Source organism: Schistocerca americana, chromosome X, assembly GCF_021461395.2.
Source record: "Schistocerca americana isolate TAMUIC-IGC-003095 chromosome X, iqSchAmer2.1, whole genome shotgun sequence".
In the NCBI taxonomy this organism is placed as follows: domain Eukaryota; kingdom Metazoa; phylum Arthropoda; class Insecta; order Orthoptera; family Acrididae; genus Schistocerca; species Schistocerca americana.
Window position 1 is genome coordinate 991,286,357 of NC_060130.1, and position 21,709 is coordinate 991,308,065.

The 21,709-nt window shown below is 37.4% G+C and overlaps 1 protein-coding gene across 2 annotated transcripts in view; it reads right to left on the bottom strand.

The window, feature by feature from the left end:
* LOC124555219 (band 4.1-like protein 5) overlaps positions 1-21,709 on the bottom strand; it is a 144,189-nt gene that overhangs the window by 89,939 nt on the left and 32,541 nt on the right. For both annotated transcript variants that reach the window (XM_047129073.1, XM_047129072.1), the window contains exons 4-8: positions 17,487-17,663; positions 14,990-15,110; positions 9,710-9,797; positions 1,218-1,306; positions 934-1,035 (exon numbers count right to left, since the gene is read on the bottom strand). In XM_047129073.1, coding sequence (XP_046985029.1) covers positions 934-1,035; positions 1,218-1,306; positions 9,710-9,797; positions 14,990-15,110; positions 17,487-17,663 — 577 coding nt within the window. The remainder of the gene's footprint in view (positions 1-933; positions 1,036-1,217; positions 1,307-9,709; positions 9,798-14,989; positions 15,111-17,486; positions 17,664-21,709) is intronic.

The following is a 21,709-nucleotide window of genomic DNA, read 5'->3' on the forward strand; positions in this document are numbered from 1 at the left end:
GTTGTCTTTTATGAAATGATAATATTGTAATCACTTGGATTTAACAATATGAAATTGTTTGTAATAATTGTTTGACAGCTGTCTCAGTTGGTATCTTTATATGCTGAATGTTTACAGATGTTTCATCTTTGGGAGACAGGGATGGTAGATATTATTTGGTTAAAATTTGTTTTATATGTGTTATCTGTGATTTCATACATTCACTCTATCTCTTTGTCGAAAATTTCGATAAAATTTTCAAAGTAGGGCTTGTGTTTTGGATCAGTTTGTTCACTAAGTCCTTCAGAAAATTTCTTGTATGTGTGTATCTCTAATTCTTCCAAAATATTCATATTTTTACACTGTATTGCCAGATACTGAAAAAAGAAAAACTGAGGTAGAGGTCTTAAACACAGAATGTCGGCACAATCTCTAGCTTCCAGAAATTATAACGGGAAAAAAGAAAGGTAGTATATAACGGGGTAAGGAGGGCTGAGGCTGGTGAGGGGAGAAAAAAAAATTGCTTCAAACTCTAGGAGAAACTTACAGTGCAGGAAATCAAGTAAAGACAATAACTACATAACTGCAGAGGCTTAACAATGATAAGAAAGTAATTAACAAGGTGAAGGTGTCAGATTAGCTCAAAACAAACTGCAAGGGACATAGAAAAAAATGAAGACATGGCAAGACAACAAAATGTAATAGGTGAGAAGAAATATGTGAAAGAAAACAAGGAAGAGCAGAACTTTATGCACAAGGATGAGGCAGGAAATACGCCATGGCTATTCGGCTGAAATCATTTCTACCCTACTCCTTTGCCATGGTTTAAGTATTCTGCCACCTTGTCCAGTTAAGACAGGTGTGCCACCCATCCCCGCCACCCCCCCCCCCCCCCCCCACACACACACACAGTCATCCTCCTCTAAGAAACTACACAGTGACATAATCATTCACCTGAAGACAAATGTATGCTCTTGTTCACGTCCTTGATCATCATCTTCAACAACAACTAAAGTCAACTTCTTCTTTTTGAAATCCAGTTTTCCAATCCTGGGCCTAAAAAACAAAAAAAAAAAAAAAAAAAAAATGAAAAAACTTCTCTCCTTCATCAAAAACTTATTTTGGTTCATTCTGCAAACAATGACATCTGCATTACAAAGATCTTTTATTAGGCATCAAAAGAAAAATCTAAATCTGTAATTTTGCTATACTGTTATTTAAAGCATAGTTTTGCTCACCAAAAGAAAAGTCCAATTTTCTGTGTTCCCTCAAATACCAAAATTCCAGTGGGTGTCAGGCCCAAAGAATATTCGCAACCATCTTTACCCTGAAAAATAACAGTATTTTAAATGCTGAAATATCTACATACAATATGAGAAAAAATTATAGCATCACAGGAAACGTATCACTCTACAAAGAAGCAAAGCAAGTAAGAATACAACAGTAGGAAAATCGCAACTACAGGGATCACACAGGGTATCTCACTGACTTGGTGGTGTCAGGCTGCAACACCAAAGATTTGGTACTCAATTTTGAGTCAGTACTTTAGTAATATTTTGGCTACACGAAAAATACCAAGTTATCCCATAGTTTGGAACCTGTGCTCAGTTGTAAGCTGCCCCATTAACTGCTGGGTAAGCAAGAATAAACCAAGCTATCAGCAGAGGCTGCTTTAACTTCTGTTTGTGTAACCTAAACTACCGTACCCTTTGGAAAAACATGAAAATAGATATTAAGTCCTAACAATCTCTTTACCCATCCTACCCCACAATTGCTATTAACTGTAACACTGTCAGAGTTTAGTTACAAGTGCCTGTTCAGTGTTTGTTCTTTCCAAACAACGCTATTGAGATGTGACATGTCTATTTTTTAATTTGTCCTTTGTTACTGTCAAAACAATGGCAGCTCAGAAATTGGCCAAGTAATTTATTTAACAGTGAGTTAGTCATGGCAAGCATTGGAGGAAAAAAAAAAAAGGGTGGAATTTCACATGAAGGTTTTAGTTATTGCAACATTTTATGATTTTCGTAATGGTCTAACTCAAGAACAGTGCCTCAAATCACTCAGTTCAACTTTTCATAATCAATCACCCTCAGAAGCTACTGTTAGAAATTGGTATGCAGAATTTCCCCATTGCAGTGCTTCCGTCAGTGGAAAATTTTGTGAAGATTGACAGAAAACTGCCATTGTTCTGGAAAGTGTTGTTCCCATGTCCAACAGAATTGGCGAGGACTGGCACGACTTACCATGAGACAGAGGTGCCTTTAGCTATACTGAAGACTGCAGTATGTTTAATTTTGCATGAATGTTCAGCAGTTCCACACGAAAAATGGGCTTGCATCAACTGGCATGAGGAAACATTCGAACAATTTGATGGAGGAACTGCAAAATCAGTACATGACACTGTAATAGGAGACGAAACTGCGTGTTCTGAAGCGAGTCAAGACTCTCCACTCATTTCTTCAATTACAACGGGTAAGTATTAACCGCTTTTCTATCCCCTAAAGCAACAGTTGACGCTGACTATTATACAACTGTTTGCCACAGTTGAAAAGTTCACAGCATTCCCTGTCCTGGCAATGTCAGCTATCTCACAATACATCAATGACTGACTACGTGATGGAGAAAAAACTGAACTGACATCTCACTGGTTGCAATAACATGATTTGTTGCTGAGTGACTTCTTTTAATTCTCTATGAAAAATAAGTGTAAAGTGAATTTCATCACTCGAGAAGCTAATGAATCCTCCTAAAATTGCGCTTCCAAGGTATTGATACTGGAAGGGGGGAAAATATTTCTGGAACTAATTTGAATGAATGCAAAACTGTATGAATTTTAAAGATGAATATTTTGAGAAACAGTAAAACAATTTACACAAAAACATTTTCTTTAATTGTTTTTGCTAACACTTAAAAAGGCAGCCCTCTTATTCTGCAGTCTTAACAAAGAACTACTAAGTTACTTCACATATTAAGAATCTCAAGGTTTTGATCTGTAAGCAGTAAACTTCAAAAGTGTCTCAATTTGGTTACGATTTAGCTTCCTCATATATTTTGAGGCAGTTATCAATGCTTCTCTCACTTAAGGTCATCTACAATGTATTGCAGTCACAAACCACTTTGTCAGCCACCCACAAGCTCAAAATACTGAACAGTTACTTTTCAGAACTTTCCATCTAGACACACGTGGACCTTAAAATTTACACAAGTTTTGGTAATACTACTGATTAGACTGTGATACAAAAACATTAATGCTATGAAATTATTTTGTGCTTAAACAGACTGATAAATGCAACAAACAAAGCTGCTCAATATACAGAATGTGACACCATTATCTGGACTTCCGATAGAAGACAAAATAATTTTCTCCTTGCTCATGGTAACACGTTCTTTAAAGTCAAAGAGGAGAAGGAAAATTGGAAGTGGGAGGTGACATATCATGGTTCTATGTCTGAATAAACAATAAGCCTGTTGACAGAACAGTCCACAGGTGTATTTCCGCTTATCACTGTCTAAAGAGCACAATATTTTGACAAGTGATCCTCTCACCACATTACGTGTACCTTAGGTACACAGAGTACGAAGGTACGTCATTCAGGTATGTACACACTCACAGTCAGTGATGTGTGACATCATCTGGCAGCCAGTATGGGAGCAGCTGTGCACTTTGCTAGTGTGGATCGGAGACAGTAAAAACAGTTTGTCACACATCTTTTAATCTCATTTTGAGCATCTCACTGGAAAGGTGTTAGATGTGTCAAAAGAATTGGCAATTGAAACAGTCAAGAGAAAAACGCTAAGCAGAAGTAGTATTGACAATACTTGCCATTATCCAAACCTGGCTGCATATGATTGCCAACAGTATTTATGGCTTAAGCTTGTAACTACAGTGAATATGTTAGAATTTTGCATGTGAATTTAGTTCTGACATATTCAGAGGACATAATGAGACTGATAACAAAACTTTCTTTATGACATTGATGCAGAACATTCAACTCAAAGTTGCCAAGATAATGCAGTATAGAGATTTCTTTTGCCGAGGCACACTTCATTTCATCTAATTTAGATCTCTTATTTAAATACCTGCAGCAGACAAAAGTTCTTGTTCTGACAAATAAATCAATTATTTTCTTTATGATTTTGGGAAATCTTGATTGTACTAAAGCTGCTTGGGTTTCTACCCCACATTAACAACGCAAAATATTTGCTCCCTGAGAAGAAACAAAAATAATTTCATGTTGTCTTCTTAATCTGTAGTACTTTGACATTAAATCTAAGTTACTTTGTTGCACAATAAACTAAATTTCTCAAATTCTCACACAGTTTCTTCTGCATAGTTGTCAGAGGCAGAAAGCTGATCTCTGTTCTCTGCAATGGGGGCATCAAGCGAAAAGTATATTAGTGATATTGCCAGTCAGTATTAGTAGAAAACTCTGGTTTGTACTGGAAAATACACCAAGACTACAAATTCAAGAAAACAAATGTTCAAGACAATCTTAATTCAGTCTGGCAGTCACAGCGTGGGTAGCCTGGGTATCTTTCACATCTATGAAAAGACCAAAAAGTTAATTTACTGAAGTAAGAAATCCTTTCTGAAATGGGAGAATATTCCTTTTCCCCCACTTGCACAACTGAACAGATTTTCAAAAACCTTTTCAGAGAAATTTCGACTTCTGAGGTTGATACCATAACCACTTCTCAGAGGTGCTTGCTGATGCGTGTACCTGAGTTCGACAGACCAAAAACTTCGTTTACCACTATGATGATGTTTCCTCCATGATCTTTATGCAGAATATATTCCACAGTTTAGGCAATGTGACTTGAAAATAGCTGTGCAGCCATTCCGACATGCACATCCCCGACATTGACACGAGCTTCTGATATATGATATGTGAGCAGGAGATTGTCTATTAATGTCTTTGTACACATAGTACTATCAGGCAGGGTGACTCTGTTAAATAAAATGATTTCAGAATAATTTCAGCAAATCTGGTACTGGAAATTTGTGGTAAGATCTTATGGGATCAAACTGCTGAGGTCATCATTGGTCCCTAAGCTTACACACTACTTACTCTAACATAAACTAACTTACGCTAAGGACAACACACACCCACGCCCGAGGGAGGACTCGAACCTCTCACGGAAGGAGCCACATGAACCGTGACATGACACCTTAGACCGCGCGGCTACCCCGCACGGTCGCAAATCTGGTACTCAATTTTCCTTTATTGTCCACTGATTTAACAAAAATTGTCTTAGAAAAGGATACACGAAGTTGTTACCACACTTTTGAATTTTTTGCTACCATATCACATGTAACAGAAATGATAAAAACTACAACTCCTTGAAATTGTGTTATGATTGGTTGTAATAAATTACTTGTCATTGTGACATCAGCATTTTAATATATTGGCAACTTCCACTTTGAAAATAAATTTTGTATCGCAACTACACGAACATTCTTGTGTGGTCCCATTATCATACTGTTGGATGAATCATAGCTCATACAACTATCAATGTTCATTTCATCAAATCCCATTGCTTCAAATTGTGTAAAAATGTTGTTGACCTATCTTTAATTAAACCTAGTACTTCTTTTAAAATGTCCGGTTGACATTTAAATAGTATTGTCCATTTTGGTGTATTGAATGGCAGTCCAAAGGATATACTTTTTTCATTAGATAATCATATGCTTATGAACACAATGCTCTGAAAGTAATGGCATTTTCATTATTCCCCTTCAACAGACAGCAAATTTGTCCTCGGGTTGAACATTGAGACAGTATAGTGTTCTGCAGGTTACCTCTTACCCAGAAAAGTCTTAAACTGTTATACTACACAGCAGTCACTGTTTAGTTGCTGGTACACCTTTTGGCCAATGTGTGCCAGGTAATTTCTCTGCGACAAGTACCAAACATTAATTCACACACTCATGCAACCAAGATACCTCACAGTCTTTCCATCCCCTGCCACTCATCTGCTCTGCATTGTTTTAATTTATTTCATCTCTATGCATGATTTAAAATAACAAGTAATATTTTACAGTTATTGCTTAACAACAGCTGTAAGTGTACAAAAAACGTGTGTATAGTTATAAAAGGCCAGCTGTGAGCGGGATTTGACTCTTGCAGTACATAAAGAAAATGTCAACTTTCATTAAATGAAAGTGCAAATGTGGCAATTTTTATTTGTTGCAGATGGCAAATATCTGTGGCAGAATGGAAATAATTGTCATAAATTCACACAGTTATAGCGTTGGCAACCTGTGTGTGTGTGTGTGTGTGTGTGTGTGTGTGTGTGTGTGTGTGTGTGTGTGTGTGGGGGGGGGGGGGGGGGGGGGGGGGATGTCTAATTACAACGAACTACTCCTTGGCCAAAAGCTTTCTTGTTTGACAGTATTCTTGTTGTGCCTATCTGCAACTTGGCATCTCCGCTATATGGTGAGTAGCAACTATCATTTTAATAATATTGTCATTATTCCAGCCTGGATTTTTTTTTTTTACACATAATTTCTTATGACCTACTATTCTTCCAAAATTAAAAGCTCTCTCATCTCATATACTGCTAGGTGAAAAAGTAAATCATATTTATTCCACGTAATTTATATGTGGTAACTAAAAATTGAATTTTAGCTTCAAAACACACTGCTGAACTCTGATAGCAAAACAAAGTATTGTGACTCAAAATAGTACACAGAAAGTCAACATGTTTGTTGACATTTATTCTGATTACTTGTTGGTATGTGCTACAATGGATCACTCTTACCTCAAAAATGTATGTTTGGCCAAAGCTGGGAGTGTAGAACAGGAAAAATTTACAAGGAGCTTTCTGCACGGGTAAGAGTTGTGGGGTAAGGTGGTACAATTTGCGGTACACAATAATTTTCACTATGCGGTGGAGTGTGTGCCAATCTGAAAGTGCTGGGCAAATTCCAACCCAGAACCTCACCTTTCATGGGCATAACTCTTACCCACTGAGCTATGTTCAGTGTGACTCATGAATAGCACTGCTTGTGAAAGGTGAGGTTCCAGCCTCAAGTCATGGTGTAGCACACAGTTTTGATCTGTAGGGTTGTTATGTTGTATGGACAATGGTTGCGAATTATTACCCGGAGAATTTTCTGAGTTGTATAACCTACGTGGAGAAGCCTCGGGTGTTGTGCACTACATTTCCATGCAAAGAAAGATCTTAGTTACACAACAATCATGTTTCCAATAGTGGAGCCATACAGTACGTGCACTCCTGAGTTCAATGATAGATATCACGGGCCTACTGCTTACTTTCTTGTCAGCCAATTTATTCATAAATATCTTTTCCCCAGCTATCAGAAACTACCAATGCATCATCTACGTAGAGGACCATCAAACAATGAGGGTGGATCATTTTTCATGTCTACTGATCAATTAAAAAAAACACGAAATAGCAAAAATCAGTACGATTTAGGGCTGTTAAGTTCACATTTCAGCTGCAGATATGCCATTATGTAGGGATACTAGATTTTCCCTCTCTCATTAACCTGGCACCACAACCGTTACCCAACCTTAATACCAGCAAGTCACACCACCCTGCCTGCCAGAAGCCGCAGGAAACAACTTCACTGCCATCCCCGGTAAAGCTGGTAACAAGAACCTTTTTTCGTCTGAGGGGACACACTACTCTGCTATGTCCGAGTCTAGAAAACCACAAAGAGATGCCCTCCAAGTCACATTCGGCTGCAGATCTTGGAAGGTATCATTTCATTACTGATAGTATAAAGCGTTTTTGTCTACAACACTTAAAAGTAGTATAACTGGGGAGATGAATGAAGAAATTGATTGCTTCACTAACACAGGAGAGAACCACATAAAACTGGCTATGTGCAAAGCAACTGACTAAGGTCCACATCTGCAACACGCAGCATCTGGCCTTGTGCTTTATTTATAGTCATGGCATAACATAAGCTTACTGGGAATTGTGCACGTTTAAAGTGAAATGCTAAACTGTTAGGAATAAGTGGAATCTGGAGTATAAAAACTTCCTAGCCTTCACGAATTCCTGCCAAAATTTCCACTTATATGACGTAACACTGGTGAAAAGTTTCTGTAAGTGTGAATTCTGGGGATAAAGGTTATGTACGACACTCTCAGAGTTATGTCATGCCTCGCTTTCAGAAGGAATTTCCAAAGATCGAGTTACAGCCTGATGATCTTGAGTCACAGTGACTCTCATCTCACGATCTTCAATGGATTCTTCAGCCAGCATTGTCCTCTATCTTTTAGCTGTTCTGGTGTATTAAGAAAGAATCTATTGTTTTCTTAGTATTTTTATTCATAAACAAAACGAAATCAATATGTAATCAGCAAGCACCCAAATCACAAAGCAAACTTAATAAATTTGCTTTCCCTACAAAAAATGTATATAAAACCTATCAAAATGAGCAAAGCAATGTCATTGTTTTTAATACAGAAAGCAAAATCAGTAAATCCATATATCCTAGCCAAGTAAATTTGCTATTAGTTTTTATTCATAAAAATAAGATTGCAGCACTTAGTTCTGTCACTAATGTAAACTTCCGAAAATACATCTTTCATTAAGTTAAAAACTTAACAGCACTGTCTATTGGTTCTTTGGTGTACTACTCAACTAACAGTATCATCTATTCATTCTTTTATTTACTATGTCATGTTGATTAAACATTCAAACTACTAATATGAGCAGACGAAACTTTAAATTGCAATTTTGTTCTTCTTCTTGTTCCTTCCTTCCTTCCTGAAATGAAGCCTAGACATGGCACCAAGTTATGCTCAGTTTTCCTGTCAAAACCCCTATGAAAATTTGTATACTAGTTTTGGAGATAAGAGTATTCAAACAGAGAGACATGATGGTCTTACAGTTTTATTATTAGTGGAAATGTGCTTGGCTTCCAGCAGCTTGGAAGTAGCCTTGTACAGAGTCAGTTCAGTTTTAGTTAGGATGCTTTGCAATAGTATGCTCATGGTTGCTTCAGTCAGTTTTACTACACGATTATGCCTCTTGCTACACAAGCAGCCAGAACCACAATTTCTTCAATGGTGATGTGGTACAATTTGTCACAATGTTTATTTTTGCAATCATATCCATAACTCTTTGTGGCTAACCATCTTCTTTCTTATTACTTACCTACAGAAGTTCATATAAAGACACCAAATGACACTCTCTATGGACTGTACGAGTTATCATTTGTCTTTTTAATTTTTTTCCACGTATTTTTATTTTCCTACAGCAAAATTGCTGCATGCCAAGTAATCTAGGCTTGTGGGTTTATTTCGTTCTAACTGTGTAATGAAACTACCCCCCCATTCATTGTGTTTTAGATGAACGACATTGTTTGATTTTTTAAAAGTGCTTTGCGTTATTAGCCTGAAGCTTTCCCCCTGTTCCCTCATTTCTCTATATCAGTAATTCTGCCAATCTAAAATATTGCAGTAAGAGAACAGCTCTTACGACTCCATGGTCAGTGAACAGAAGACTGGCAGGTAACAATTACTTTATCTTCTAATGGGAAACAGTAAGACGAAGGACAGCTGATTATTTCAATCACTCTCCCAAAAGCAACAGTGACATCTTAAAGCATATACGAGCTCAGGTTGTGTGATTTTCCTGTTATTGCTTCAACCTTGCTGATCCCTGTTTTGGTAGTTGTATTAACATTGTTTAACACTTTTAGCGACTCATAAAATAATAAATGGATAAAACTGTAGTTCAAGCTTACCAAGACTATGTGGTTGTCCACTCCATACATCTCAAGCCATTTCACTTTGTTTAGGTAATTCATTTCAGCCTGGGCAGGAGTCAGTCCTCTGGAATTCAAGAGATAACCACAAGAGTAAAATAAACAGAAAGTCATTTACAACAGAATCACTGAGGGCAGGCATCTTCATGAAATTAATTCCACTGTAACTGTGATTTTATATGAAAGATTATTTATTTATGTCTCCTCGCTATATACGTATATCAAGTGAAACCTTGGGTTAAATGATGGTTTAGTAATTTACCTATAAAATATTTACTATAGTTTTCACTGTGAGTCACACTGTTCTTTCTTGAAAGAACTCACATTTATATAAAATGAACAAGATGGCATGGCAGTACAGCCGGTATACACATTGCTAAATGTAATAGACTTGCTATGTTCATTGCTTTCTGCTTTTAGATTGTGCATTTATTGCTTGGAATTTATTCTGGACACTTAATAATCTACTTTATAAGCTACCACGTGAATAAAGTGATGTTTCTGGGGATTCCATGGTAGGAATTCTCTGTGAAATGGCATGAATGAAAGAGCAACTGTAGTACCTGGATAGAATATGTTTATAAGACAAAAATTCATGAAGTAATGTAACTAGATTCTCAATTGCCCTAGAACCCACTGTAAAAATGGAATATTAATGTTGAGAGGACTACAAAATTGCAAAATAATTAGAATATAATAATTTAAAAAAGAACAAATTACAAGGGATAATTCAGTGGGACTTCATGCCAATTGAAACAAAAAACTTAAACCATTTTGAAATTTTCATAGTCTTTATCCCATTATCTAATATTTATGAGATGTGTTCATATTTACCAATGTGGTTTTCATGTCACTGTTGGAAATAAATCATCACTGAACAAAAATGTATCATAAAATAAAAGCTTTGAAACTCACAAAAGTAGCACTAACACCCACTTCAAGAAAAAGAAGAGCTTTTGTCATCTAGGCAACACAATAAACCAGCAGTAGCTATGTGCTGGGGTCAGATTGGTCACCAAATACAATTCTGTGGAACTGAAGATCCGTCACATATACTAATTACTGTAAACAAATTACTGTCCAGATAGACTGCACAAAATTATAAATCTGAGAAAAGCTTGGAGAGAAAACGGGAAGAGGTATTAGCTAAGTGGTGTTACATAACACAAACAGCATTCAACCATCTGCTGAAGGAGCTAAAGAAGCCAAATAAGTTCCACTTGCTGATCTTTGGCTGAATTCAGATGACACACTAGCTCTTCTTTTTACGTGTAGCACCAAGGGCACACAGATGACTACAGTAACAATGGATTTGTAAGAAGTCAATAAAGTAAACCATTTTGTGTATTCTGACTGACTGCTGTACATAAATTTCTTTAGATTTGGGAAGTTCTTGCATGTACTTTTGCCTGACTCTGAATGAAGATGGCAGACTCAGCTTTTATTTAATTTGCCAAGGACATCTATGTTATTATGGCAACAAGCTTTCTGCTCACAAGTAAATGCTCATACATCTGAGGGGATTTGATTTATAATTAAAAATATTTTAAGTGTGCAGCCTGTTTAAATGCCAAGTGCATGATCTACAATACTGACATTAACAACACATTTTTCGAAACTTTGGTCTCTGATTTCTGGTATATTTCTCTTCAAAAAGCCCCCCCACAAATAATGCAGAACATGGGTCACTTGTCATTTCTATTGTTGTTGTTGTCTTCAGTCCTGAGACTGGTTTGATGCAGCTCTCCACGCTACTCTATCCTGTGCAAGCTTCTTCATCTCCCAGTACTTACTGCAGCCTACATCCTTCTGAATCTGTTTAGTGTATTCATCTCTTGGTCTTCCTCTACGATTTTAACCCTCCACGCTGCCCTCCAATGCTAAATTTGTGATCCCTTGATGTCTCAGAACATGTCCTACCAACCAGTCCCTTCTTCTTGTCAAGTTGTGCCACAAACTCCTCTTCTCCCCAATTCTATTCAATACCTCCTCATTAGTTATGTGATCTACCCATCTAATCTTCAGCATTCTTCTGTAGCACCACATTTAGAAAGATTCTATTCTCTTCTTGTCCTAACTATTTATCGTCCATGTTTCACTTCCATACATGGCTACACTCCACACAAATACTTTCAGAAACGACTTCCTGACACTTAAATCTACACTCAATGTTAACAAATTTCTCTTCTTCAGAAATACTTTCCTTGCCATTGCCAGTCTACATTTTATATCCTCTCTACTTCGACCATCATCAGTTATTTTGCTCCCCAAACAGCAAAACTGCTTTACTACTTTAAGTGTCTCATTTCCTAATCTAATTCCTTCAGCATCACCTGACTTAATTCGACTACATTCCATTATCCTCGTTTTGCTTTTGTTGATGTTCATCTTATATCCTCCTTTCAAGACACTGTCCATTCCGTTCAACTGCTCTTCCAAGTCCTTTGCTGTCTCTGACAGAATTACAATGTCGTTGGCGAACCTCAAAGTTTGTATTTCTTCTCCATGGACTTAAATACCTACTCCGAATTTTTCTTTTGTTTCCTTTACTGCTTGCTCAATATACAGATTGAATAACATGGAGGAGAGGCTACAAACCCGTCTCACTCCCTTCCCAACCACTGCTTCCCTTTCATATCCCTCGACTCTTATAACTGCCATCTGGTTACTGTACAAATTGTAAATAGCCTTTCGCTCCCTGTGTTTTACCCCTGCCACCTTTAAAATTTGAAAGAGAGTATTCCAGTCAACATTGTCAAAAGCTATCTCTAAGTCTACAAATGCTAGAAATGTAGGTTTGCCTTTCCTTAATCTAGCTTCTAAGATAAGTCATAGGGTCAGTATTGCCTCACGTGTTCCAATATTTCTACGGAATCCCAACTGATCTTCCCCGAGGTCGGTTTATACTAGTTTTTCCATTAGTCTGTAAAGAATTTGTGTTAGTATTTTGCAGCCGTGACTTATTAAACTGATAGTTTGATAATTTTCGCATCTGTCAACACCTGCTTTCTTTGCGTGTGCATGCGTGTGGGGAGGGGGTCACGGAGAGCAAGGCATGCAAGTCCAGTGTGCTAACCACTACAGGTAGTTAAATAGTTAAAAAAGCTAGTTTCTGAGTCTCAGGAAGACAGGCATCAAGCTCCAACAATAGACGGATGTGTAATGAAATACTGTTGTATTCAAACTAGAGGTTGACAGCTCCTTTACTTAAAGTTACCTCTTATGATTGCTGCAGAGTGCAGAAAGATGTGTTGAATTGATATTCAATGTGGGAGGTGTGTCAAACTTTAACCTCTTCTGAAAAGGGAAGACAAACAGAGTAAAGCACGAAATGTATTTTTTATATATGTGTTCCACTGTAATTGCAATTGAATTCTAGCTCTGGTGGACCACACACATAAAAAAATGCATTTCATGCAATTTACTGAAGCTGTGGAACGGCATACACAAAAAAATATTCCAGAGTACAGCACATCTGGAGAAAGATGCACATTATGAACTATTCTTTGCAATGAAACTTGATGTTACATACCTAGGATCCCTTAACAAAATTTGTTGTATTTGTACTCTCATCATATTTGTTGACAACAGCACATTGTATGAGTAGCTAACATTTTCAAATTGCTTAAATTACTTTTAGGCAAATTGCAGAAAGAAATTATATTCTGTGATGTCAACTAATGTTCAATGCTGTGCTGGCATCCACTTTGTATTAGTGATATGCACTTAAATATAATAAGGAAACTTCTGGTACAATGTACAGTGTTGACTCATCAACAGGCACACACAAAAGAGAACAACTTGCTAGCTTTCAGGCTAAATCTTTTGTTGGGCTAGAGCACGCACACAACCCCCCCCCCCCCCCCCCCCCCGGACACACAATACTGGGACTGCATTTTGCCAGGTGTACCAGGGAGGGGTGGGGTGGGAGTTGTGTCATATAGAGTGGCGTGGTGTGGCATGGGGAGCAGCAGGAAGCAGGAAAAGGGTTTGGGGTGAGTAGCTAAATGACCCACATGTACCGGAAAAGGTGTGGTGCAGTGCACGATGAAGCTGGCATGGAGAAATGGAATGGGAGATGGTGACAGGACAGAGGATGGGGAAAGTGAAATGAGCACCTACCCGCAAAAGGCAAAGGTCCCGAGTTCGAGTCTCGATCCGGCACACAGTTTTAATCTGCCAGGAAGTTTCATATGAAGGGGAAACTGTTGGATGGAGGGTATGGAAACAGTGGGTTAACGGAGACTGAGGTCAAGAGAGTTTTGGGAGCAAAGGATGCGTTGCAAGGGTAGTTCTCATCTGCATAATTCAAAAAAATTGGTGGTGGAGGTGAGGATCCAGATGGCATGAGTTGTGAAGCACCAACTGAAATCAAGCATGTTGTGCTTAGCTGCATGCTATACCACTGGGTTGTCAACTTTGTTCTTGGCCACACTTTGGCGGTGGCCATATACTTTGGATAACAGCTGGTCAGTTGTGCAGTGATTGAAGTAGAGTTGATATATGACATGGCTGCTTTTATAGGTGGCCCTGCCTCCAATGGTGTTGGACAAGCCTGTGACAAGAATGGTGTCTGAAGTGCTGGGTGGGTGGATAGGCAAGTCTTGCACCTAGGTCTGTGGCAAGGTGTTGGGAGTAGTAGGGGTATAGGGATGGACCAGGACGTTGTGCAGGTTGAGTGGATGATGGAATAGCTCTTTATGAGGGGTGGTAAGGTTCTTGATTATGATGTCCCTCATTTCTGGGTATAATTTGCCAGGGCTCTGATTATCTATCAACATTCCCGAAAATGAGGAACGTACTACTCAATGCATTTGCTATTGGGCGAGTGACAGGTGTTTAACACACTAAAAATAAATATAAATTCTGTAAGCTGGATTGTAATTTCTGTGGCAAATGTAGATAACTGCCAATAATCTCTGGTTTTTCCAAATTGCACTCAGTCATTACCAGCTGTGCTCCACGAGGTGCTCACCAATTAGTGTAGATTACGAAAGTAGTGAACACCGTTGCAGTGTGATTAAAACTAAACTGTGAACATACGAACACTAACTCAACAATTACTCTGGTATTCTGCTGCTGAGCTGTGAGAGTTTGAAATCCATATTGTTTAAATGTGTGATGTGTTTCTAGATCTCTGTAGAAGGTGCTCCAGATATAGGTACAAACATAATACTATATCAAGGCTGAAACACACAAATTATAGTTGTTTGTATATATATATTAAACATTTGTTTACATCGACTTTTGATAACCTACCCCAGCTTTTTATATTCTTCCAACACAGCAATTTCTATCTCTTCTGTTTGATTTGGAACAAAGCGGAATTCAGACACCACTGCTGGAGTATGAACAGCTTCATCATAATCACCTAATTCCGCTACAGCCAAAAGAAATTACACCATTAGGAAAGCAGACAACTGATTTACATTGCAAAATTTCAGTCACTCTAGTCTGTAAGCTTATAACTTAATGCACTACATATATTTTTGTAAGGAATGAAGTTAAAAGGAAGACGTGTCATAACAATAAAAGCACCAAGACGTTCACAGACATCTAAGTGTCACACTAACTTAACTCATGACAATACCTGAAAATAAGAAACATTATTTACTTTTGAGAAAAAATATGGTTATTTCCATACACAGCAGATCAGAAGCCAGAAAATTATTATATCCATTAGATGTAATATTAATCAATCCAATTCCAGAGATGCTGGATTTTGGGCATGCCAGAGACAATGTCTAAAAGTTTATGATAGAATTTTATTAACATCATGAGAGGATGACAGCTGGATAGAAAAAGAAAGATAGGAATTATTCAAAAATAATAAAACACTGTGAGTGCTGGATGGCTCTAACATACAATGAAGAGTGTAGAATAACCATTTAGAGCCTTCATGATAATAAATGAGTACAAGATGAGTGCTGATGAGTGAGCAGGACAGAGGAAGAAAAGAGGGAGATAAATAGATCTGGTATGTCCTGCACTATACTTTACATCAATGAATATCACCTTCCCCCTATTTCCTCCAACACTTTTAGTGATGAGAGTTTTGTCCATCTTGGGTTTTGAGCTGGTTATTGTAAATTATGAAAGGAAAACCGGACACAGTTTAAACCAACTAAGCTGCATAAGATTTGTTGCCATTCATGACAGGTTTCATGTGTCACTCACTTCAAAGCAAAGTAAGACCTCGGGTGTAGGACAAATTATCATTCATGACATAGAAATAATATTCAACTCCTCATATACTTTAGGTCCCAAATCACTCTACAGTCATCCAGTTTTCTTACCAGCTCTGTTTTTGGTTTCTTCAAGAAAATTATTTATTCTATAAGTTGGAGGATTACATTTCAATTTTGTGTATACTTTTAATGAATAAGCTGCAATTCCAACTACAGAAACATAAGCCTCTACTATCTGTTTTAGCTGTTCTTACTGTGGTGTCACCACCAGACACCACACTTGCTAGGTGGTAGCCTTTAAATCGGCCACGGTCCGTTAGTATACGTCGGACCCGCGTGTCGCCACTGTCAGTGATAGCAGACCGAGCGCCACCACACGGCAGGTCTAGAGAGACGTACTGGCACTCGCCCCAGTTGTACAGCCGACGTTCATAGCAATGGTTCACTGACAAATACGCTCTCATTTGCTGAGACGATAGTTAGCATAGCCTTCAGCTACATTTGCTACGACCTAGCAAGGCGCCGTATTCAATTGATATTTATTATGTGAAGCATGTATCATCAAGAGAGATGTTCTACAATTGTGGATTAAAGTTGAGTATTATATCATCTACGTACTTTATTTCCAATTCTCAAGATATTGTCCTGTTCCACACCTCACGCCAGTCAGCGTGTAATTAAACGTGCATTTCGGCATCCTCTAGAAACACAGTGTTGGCTCTTCTGCCAACACTACACTTACAATGAATCATCTATATAATATGTGCAAAGAATCGTAATATGAAATTTCACACTGTCATCTCAATTTCAATACATGATAATATTGCAGCAGGTATTACGCATACTGATTTTATCTGTATTTTGTCCTCTTTATTGCTGATTTTTGTGTTGGTGGAATAATGACGCAAAGAAGAGGAGAGAAGGAGGAGGAGGAGAATAAGAAGACACAGCAGCAATAGAATTAGTGGCAGCAGAAAGTCAGTCAGTCAGTCAGTCAGTCAGTCTCTCTCTCTCTCTCTCTCTCTCTCTCTCTCTCTCTCAACCTTTTCTGCCTCACTCCAGATGGTATATTCTTTGAGTGGCTTTCTTATTTTACAGGTTTCCCCTTAACTCTAGCAGACAACCGCAGTCCTTGAAGCTTGGCTGTTTATAAATTTTTTGTATTGCTATTTGCTAGAACACTGTATGTTATTCCAGATAGTAATTATTATGTACTTAAACAACAGTTTGATTAGTCTTTCATTTATCCTTTTCATTTTGTTCAAGTTAATATTTAAATAAAACACATGCATTTATGTACTTAAGGGTCCAATTAACAGCAGCACATTTAAATAATAATGTAGTAAAACAATAAAAAATAGCATGGAGTTGAATCACTGTGAGAACTATCACACATGCATAGAAATGAGCAAGTACATCAACCACCAGACAATACCAGAAGCTACATGAAATACTTAGTATAGGTTACTACACAATTTCAGGTGCTGTTAATTGAAGACACATTTACCACCTTTTTGTAAGTCTTGAGTCAACTAGAATTACAAAGAAAAGAAAGAAAAAATAAATACACTGTAATGCTAGAGCAGCTAATTCCACAGCAGTCTGGTAAGGACATTCTAGACGTCCTTCAAATATGTCCTGCTTCAGCTGCAAGAAGAACTGGTATCTGGTCAGTTCTTCTCTAAGACTGTTTGGTTCTGATGAATAAAATTTAACTTTCAGGCGCAGAGTGTATGGAGGTCCAACTGCAAATGAGAGAGTGTAATGCAACAATTGCAATGAACTAACACTCAAAACAAATAATACTATTAAAGGAATGTGGCACTGAATATATCAGTCTAGTGTATCTTCCCTAAGAGTCTTATGCTGCTCAAGCTCCCACACCCATTATGCATAGTTACTTTAACATTTATTCCATTAACACTACATAATTTGAAAAAACGTACAACAAAAGTAGAGAATAAGACAAGGTGAAGAATGGGATCTTGTCTGTTATTTATTAATTATTTTGTACACCAGTGGAACCTATGTACAGTATGAGACTGTATCCTTTATCACCATCCATAACAATATGATCTGCAGGTCAGTTTGAACATCAAAGTTCCTTACTGAGTATACTCTTATTGGAAGTTGTATGCTCTTACTTACTTCCAAACTGAGAACTTGCTCACAGTTAGTTGCAAATTAACGTCAAAACTGAGCCATGTTGTGAATGGCCATATTCACATACATCAAGTATTTTCAGAGGTGAAAATAACAGTACCCATAAAAAAAAGAGGTCTAATTATTAAATGAGGATCAAACAACAAGCTTTCAACTACTACATACTTTTCAAGTACATGTCATGGCACACTTTTTAATATATCTTCAAATGCAGTATTTCTGTGCTTTATGAACACAGAGACTACTTCCAATATCTTGCAATATAGACTCTCCTGGGAGATACAATACTGTGGACAAACGCTCCCCTGCAGCTCCTGACGAAAATAAGGGAGGTAATCATTGCTCTATTTGCTCTAGTTCTATGTGACAAGAAGACAGAACATTTACACAAGGATATGATCATGAGAAACCCCATTCTCACTGTTACAATTCTGTCAAACCCACGCATATAATGTGGATCACTGACACATGGCACAAAGTTGGCATTTCAAAACAGCCCCTAACTGTCCAGATGGAATTTTAACCATGTGAGTCTGTATCCAAGCTATAGTTCTCTCCTGTAAACTATTCTGCAGCACAACCTCACTGGTGGGCTCTATACAGTCCATAAGCTGTTGCTGGTAAGACATATCCAGAGTGTGCACGCATACATCGGTACACTACACAATATACTGCAGTAAGCTCTGCATGCAACATCTCATCAGTGTTTTATAATACCATCACATCGTCACTGAAGTGTGGCTTAAGGGTAGTCGCCAAATCACAAAAAATAAATTTCCATCCTTAAGAGTCAAAACGACATAGTTCTAGCAAAATATGCTAACACAGAGTTAAACTCCTCATTAAAAACAGCAACAGAAGGTAGTCAATTTGTCAGAATGTTCTTCTTGATACTTGACAGTCTCTGCAAGTAAAAAGTGCGGTCTGCTGAGTCATCTGTAATTGCTGCATCACATTTCCATTTCACCATTAAATTGGAAATATTAATTTAAGAAGGTTTCAGGAATTACTGCAACTAATCACAGTTTTTTCTTCAATTTTTATTTATTCATGACCAGTTTCGAATCGCCTGGTGATTCATCATCAGATGATACAATTTAGTTTGGAGTATTGTGGGGGTTTTGCACCTGTGGCAAATATAGAGACAAAAAGTGAGCACTGTATGTGGGAAGAATATTAAGACTGTTAGATTAATTTGATGGTTTACTCACTGGTTTTATTCTTGTTGCAAGCACTGCTCTGGAAAATATAATGTATGCTTTCCAGTATCGTTAAATATCAAGTGAAACAGGCAATTTTCCACCGATGATGACTCCCACATACTTTACAAAATATAAACAAACCAAAGAGTGTGGCTGTTGTTGTCTCCAAAGAGTCTTGTGGAGGCAGAGATTTTCTTTGCTCATTTTTCATTTTGTTTGGCATTCGTAATAAAATATATATTTATTACATAACATTCTTTATAAAAATTAGTATAATGTTTTTACATTGCAATTTTTTTTTCTTTTATGCTATTTACAAAATCTACAACAAAGTGTTTAGGACAATATTTCTGGTAGTATATTGAGCAAGCAGTAAAGGAAACAAAAGAAAAATTCGGAGTAGGTATTTAAGTCCATGGAGAAGAAATACAAACTTTGAGGTTCGCCGATGACATTGTAATTCTGTCAGAGACAGCAAAGGACTTGGAAGAGCAGTTGAACGGAATGGACAGTGTCTTGAAAGGAGGATATAAGATGAACATCAACAAAAGCAAAACGAGGATAGTGGAATGTAGTCGAATTAAGTCAGGTGATGCTGAGGGAATTAGATTAGGAAATGAGACACTTAAAGTAGTAAAGGAGTTTTGCTATTTGGGGAGCAAAATAACTGATGATGGTCGAAGTAGAGAGGATATACAATGTAGACTGGCAATGGCAAGGAAAGTATTTCTGAAGAAAAGAAATTTGTTAACATTGAGAATAGATTTAAGTGTCAGGAAGTCGTTTCTGAAAGTATTTGTATGGAGTGTAGCCATGTATGGAAGTGAAACATGGACGATAAATAGTTAGGACAAAAAGAGAATAGAAGCTTTCAAAAGTGGTGCTACAGAAGAATGCTGAAGATTAGATGGGTAGATCACATAATTAATGAGGAGGTATTGAATAGAATTGGGGAGAGGAGGAGTTTGTGGCACAACTTGACAAGAAGAAGGGACCTGTTGGTAGGACATGTTCTGAGGCATCAAGGGATCACAAATTTAGCATTGGAGGGCAGCGTGGACCGTAAAAATCGTAGAGGGAGACCAAGAGATGAATACACTAAGCAGATTCAGAAGGGTGTAGGTTGCAGTAAGTACTGGGACATGAAGAAGCTTGCACAGGATAGAGTAGCAGGGAGAGCTGCATCAAACCAGTCTCAGGACTGAAGACCACCACCACCACCACCACCACCACCACCACCACTACAATAACAGTGAAGTTATGTTTGGCATGTTTCTCATTACAGTAATTCCTGCAACATTTAACAAGACAGTCACAGTGTTCCAAATTCAGAATGGATAAAAGTTTTATTTTGCTATCCAGTCAGGTAAAAGGAACAACGAATACATACCGAAAGTATAAACTGAAGTTAATGAAAACTGTTCTTGCTATTAAATTCAATAAGCAGTGCATATTAGAAAACATTACTCCTAATTATGCCAAAGTTGTAATCAATGACCTAAATTGGCTCAGGCAGCCAAAAGCAAATGCAGAGTCACATGGATCAAAAATGAAATTAGGTCTCATTATAAACAAAAAGACTTACTCAACAAAGACATCTACAGGCTGCACTTAGAGTTAAGCAATCACCTTATGCTGCCCCAAATTGTAACATTCAGAGTGTTAGTTCAACAATCTGTGGATAAGGAAATGTTGAAAATTTCGTCCAAACAAAAGAAAAAGCTCTCAAACCTCATTGCCAAAAAATCCGCCAACTCCTACTCCATCTTACCTGATGGAAAACATAATTTTTCTGAGAGGGTAGTAAACACAACAAACATTAATTTCAACAACACAGAACTAAATTTGCTAAATAAAGGGCTAAAACACAATACTTCCCCCAAACTTGATGAAAACACTGTCAAAGACCTAATAACTGACACAAAGGTAGCCTGCCTATCAGCAAAACTAAATCAAAATGACCTAAATGCTCTTGCACATGAAGCAAATAAAATAATAAAGAAAAACATGAAAACAAAAAAACTCCAAAATATTACTCATAATGAGGCTACAACATTAAAACGAATTACTAACTAGTTTATAATAATAATCTTGTGGTTAAGGGTGACAAAACCAATACAGCTGTAATAATGTATGAATCAGAGCAAATTAACAAAACATTAGAATTTAAAAAAAAAATAACAACATAACTGAACTAGAATCTGATCCTACCCCAATCTACCAAAACAAAATAAAAAAACCTGTTAATGCAACTTCCTCCTAATAACTACTGAAGCCAAACACTGCACAATAATGAACCCAACAGCCCCAAAGCTCAGATCACAACCCAAGGTTCATAAACAAGGCCACCCACTACACCCAATAGACAACTCAATAAACAGTCCTGGATACAAAATAACCAAAAAACTTCATGAAATTCTCTGTAA